Source organism: Limulus polyphemus, unplaced genomic scaffold (genome assembly GCF_000517525.1).
Source record: "Limulus polyphemus unplaced genomic scaffold, Limulus_polyphemus-2.1.2 Scaffold1773, whole genome shotgun sequence".
Taxonomy (NCBI): Eukaryota; Metazoa; Arthropoda; class Merostomata; order Xiphosura; family Limulidae; genus Limulus; species Limulus polyphemus.
In genome coordinates, this window is record NW_013667383.1 from 148,553 (window position 1) to 153,473 (window position 4,921).

The 4,921-nt window shown below is 34.8% G+C and overlaps 1 protein-coding gene across 1 annotated transcript in view; it reads left to right on the plus strand.

The window, feature by feature from the left end:
- The window catches only part of LOC106464898 (meteorin-like protein), a 31,631-nt gene that overhangs the window by 13,318 nt on the left and 13,392 nt on the right, over positions 1–4,921 (plus strand). Inside the window, exon 2 of the mRNA XM_013925069.2 lies at positions 2,401–2,786. Coding sequence (XP_013780523.1) covers positions 2,401–2,786 — 386 coding nt within the window. The remainder of the gene's footprint in view (positions 1–2,400; positions 2,787–4,921) is intronic.

Genomic DNA, 4,921 nt, shown 5'->3' on the forward strand with positions numbered 1-4,921 from the left:
TAACTAAAAACTATTTTCAGTATTTTGTGTGTGTGTGTTTTTTTCTTATAGCAAAGCCACATCAGGTTATCTGCTGTGTCCACCGAGGGGAATCGAACCCCTAATTTTAGCTTGTAAGTTCGAAGACTTACCGCTTGTCACTAAATGGTATGTTGTTTAAAACCAGTCCAATGTGAATAAGCCATTTTCAGGAAAATCTTGTTTCATCCAGTTTGTTTTTTCATTTCTTTCTCTGTATTAGAGCTACTGTACAAAATATGCTAAAAAGGTGGCATGATGCTGAATGAAATTAATATGCAGGTAACCTCAAAAAAAAAGTGGATTTCTTATCAATCGGATTTGTCAAAGGAATGCCCTGCATAGTTAACAAAGTTTGTCAAGCTGCTTTGTACGGAGTGACAGCAGAACCAACTATTCGTTACCCAGGTTTAGATACTAGCCATGAACTTAAACAACTCAGCTATCAGCTTGGCATCACGCTCGAACAAAACGCACACAGCCTCGTCCTCGTGCCCTATTATACCTTTCGGTTGTTTCAACATTTATTCTTTATTGGTGTTCTCAACTTTACAGACACTAAAGCAAATCTCACAACAGAAACGGTATGTTTATTGTGTTTTACGTGTACTTAATCACTACAAATGTACACTGCTTGATTAGTACGAAAGCTACACCTGCGGTCTGATTATTGCAGGAAATCAAAGTCTGGATATTAAAAAGCTGTAAGAAGCCAGAAATTTTACCGCCGACTTACGAATGGCTAAGCCTTTCTGTATCAAGAGCGAATTATTAATTTTTTTATTTCAAACATTGTAAAATTACATTTCTTTCTTTTTTTTTTGTCGTAAAGAAGCAACAATTTGATAAATGGCGAATATGTTAATGTAGATATTTATTAATCCTAGAATTTTTGTATTCCGTAACTCTCGGCAAAATTTAATCCAGTGTTGCATCTCATAAATAATTTTAATCATTTGAATTTTATTATGTTATTAAACAGTTTACGATTATACATGTGTTTTTATTCATATATTCTAAAACTATACTATGACTTGTCGAATGGTAAGCTCCTATTAGTTATGCAACTAAGAATGCAACCCAGAAAAATTATATGATATAAAAGGTAACACTGTAACACTTTCCAACAATGCAAACTTGCATCACATGGATAAAAGGCTTTGTGGGAAAAATGTAAAAAAATGAATGTCTCAAAAGTTGTGCTAAATATGTAGGCAATGTTCATTTTGTAAATTGTCAGTTTACTACTTTCTTAGGAACTGGTTTTACAAAATATTCCTTCTCCTCCTCTCTCAACCATCCAGTTTACTAATGGACAAGAAATTCAAACCGACAGAAAAGAAATATTGTTAAGTCTAGTATCAATGCTGATGTTTTGACCAGATTCCTGGATTACGGTACACTGATGGTCGATCAAGCATCAACGACGTTGATATTAGTCTTAATTAATTTCAATATTGTATAAATATATATTGTGGAGTTAAGTGTGCCACTGTTTAATGTTATTAGCAGAAGACCGGATGAATGACACATACGGGTCTTTCAACTTTCATATGCTGCGTGGTAAGTATGTTTTGAACGTTATAGAAAAACGTAAGGCAAAATGAAGCAAAATAAAGGCTACATAATAACCAAGCTATGTAACGTGCATTATGATGATTAGACATTCCCTGTAAACCTGCTACCCTTGGCCAGTCTGTCGTACAGAATGCTACCAGAGAATCTCAAAGAATTATTCGGGTAACATGTAAACAAGAATTGAAGAAGAGAGTTCTCAAATGTTGGTATGGTCAGTCCTACTCTACGAGTGTGTAAAGTTGGACCTTGTCTATCAGCACAGTTGGAAGCGCCTGAGACGGGGTGTTATAGTCGAATGATGACGATCAGCTACATAACAAAAATTAATGAGGAAGTATTGGAACGTGCAAAGACAACTGTTGGATATGTGAAGAGACCGGAATATTTGATACTTTGAATATATAATTAGATCTAGAGAAAAGTGTTCGGAGATTCTGATGAGTAAAATCAAGGGAAGAGGAGCGAGAGACAGGCAGAAACATACTTTCCTTGATGACGCTAGAAAAAGGCTTGGAAATAAGCTCGAATTAGAAAAGTTGATGCAGGTAACGAGGAATAGAAAACAGTGGTGAACCATAGTCATCGACTCCTAAAATTGAGTTGAACACCATGATTGGTTGATATACTTCCTAATAAATTTAAGTATATGCTTCATAAGTTCATAGTAGATGTTTAAAATTGAAAACTTAACATTCATTTAATGGTAGAGAGTTAAGTGTAATGTTTACCCTAAAAAATAAAATGTATTGGTTTTATTTTTAACGTTAATCTTATTTAAAAAAAATTGAATTGTGTTTTTCCTAGCGGATTACTTCAAGAAGAAAGAGAAGTTCAATCAGTTTATCTCCGGTGTGGTCAAGGTAGAATTCAGTGGCAATACCCGCGAGGAGCGCTGCGATTAGTGCTACGCCATGGTTTTTCTGGTCGTGATTTCTTCGGTTGTCTTCGAACGGACGCCCAATTTAGTGGAGCTAATATTTATGTTGAAGGGCACAGGAAATTACACTCTCTTTTTACGAAAACTGATGGAAAGCATCCAGAGCTATTTCGATGCTTTACTTCGTACCTCGGCAAGGTGGCTCTTTACGTGGAAGCGGAGCAAACAAGTAAAGGACTGCATAAAGAGGTGGCATCATTCAGCTATGATTTGCAGCTTGCATCGCCTCATTCTCTGAGAGACGAATTTCAAGGTAAGAACTTTTCAGATGTTATAATAGAATTGTATATATAGAAAATATCAGACTTTGGACAATGAATCTTACATAAGAAATATGAACAAACAAACGAAGTTAAAAAGAAAATAAAGTGATATTTCTTTTTTTTTGTCTAAGATATTTTTATTTGTTCTGAGTTGTGTATATCGACTTCAAAGCTTGAACGAAGGGTTAAAAGTGAATGTCTATCAAACAATGAACGAACATAATACCGTTTGGTTAAATATGCAGCTGATAATAATAGCGGTATTTTTTGTTCTTTATTCGCTTGTACTTGTTTTGGGTGCTTTGCTCGCATTTTTTTGTTTGTTTAACGGTAGCATCAGTTTTTTAAAACTAATTTTAGTTCATTAAAAGAATACAAATAGTGTTTGAAAATGAGAATCGACCTCAGGTGTGTTGTAATAATGTTTACCTATGGAATACTGTAAACATTGTTATAACCACGAATCCACCTGCTTTAAACACTCGCATAGATAACTCCTGGATATATCCTTGAGATAAATCCTCTTGCCTATACAACACAGGAAATTGTTATCACTTTATTGTTGAAACAGCACTGGGTCACTAGCACGCTCACCAAAACTGAATTAACTATTGTAACTAAGTATTTTTTTCTATGCTATATTAATTATATAGTTTAAATCCAAGCAACCCATAAAATTAATAATTATATATATATATATATTGTGTGTGTGTGTGTGTGTGTGTGTGTATTGTTTGTTGTTAAGCTCAAATCTGCAAAAAAGGGCTATCTGTGCTCTACTCACCGCTTGTATCGGAACCTGATTTTTTAGCGTTATAAACCCTCAGACTTGCCGCCGGGGGTATGTGTGTGTACATATAAGACAATAAAATAAAGATGCATACGCTCGGTATTAAATTTTTATTTCAATAATGAGAGCGTTTTCGCATCATTAAAGTTGCCCCTCAGTCAACAGCAACACGTTTTTTAATCCTTTGATTAACACATTTTCTATCATCAAACTTCGGTATGTCTGCGGACTTACAACGCTAGAAACCCGGTTTCGATAGCCGTGGTAGGCACAGCACAGATATCCCATTGTGTAACTTGTGTTTAACTACAAACAAACAAACAAATAATCAAACTTATCACTTTATTAGTATTGGACTAAAGATTACAAGGTCAAATCTGAATTACCTTCTACGTCAACCTATTGCCTGAACGTTGTGTCAGACGTTATGATTTTAATCGTACTGTTGAAACAAAACTGAACGTTGTGCCAGATTTTATGATGTTAATCGTACTGTTAAAATAAAAATGAATGTTATGCCAAATTTCATGATGTTAACCGTACTGTTATAATAAAAGTGAACGTTGTGCCATATTTTATTATGTTAATCTTACTGTTGAAACAAAGCTGAATGTTGTGCCAGATTTTATGATGTTAATCGTACTGTTGAAACAAAACTAATTTGATCTTGTTCCTTGTTTATTTCATCAGCTTACTTACATGTTTAAGTAAACCTTAACACAGTTTAAATAATATATATATACAACACACACACACAAGCGCGTAGACAAAGCCAAAAACTGAAATTGTCGCTCATGAAATGCAGAAAAATACAGTTACACTTCGTAATAAAGATAATTGAAGAAATAGATCTGGCACATCGGTTGGAATACAACGCCAATCAGATTTCAACTATATTTCCAAACCTATCTGCCTTTTTGTGCGGCGATTTTTGTTTTGAACCTTGTTTTAAAATACCATCAAATGTAGGGAGATGTTTTCTTCTCTTTCATTTATGTGTTAAAATTAACAAGACGGTTGTGTAATATCTATGTAATTAAAAGAACAATGCGTGTCACTCAGTCTGTGCGTGTATGCGTGCTAGTTCACATGAAAACCTAATATTTCTAATAGCTAATTGTGCAATGGTACATTTACGTTTGGCCTGGTGGTTAGAGTGCTCGACTTGCAATCTGCGGGTCGTGGGTTCGAACCACATCACCAAATATGCTCGCCTTTTCAGTCGTGGAGGCGTTATAATGTGATGGTCAATCCCACTGTTCGTTGGTAAAAGAGTAGACCAGTGGTCGGCAACCTTTTTTGATCGCGGGTCTAATTTTTTTTATTTTTGTTAAA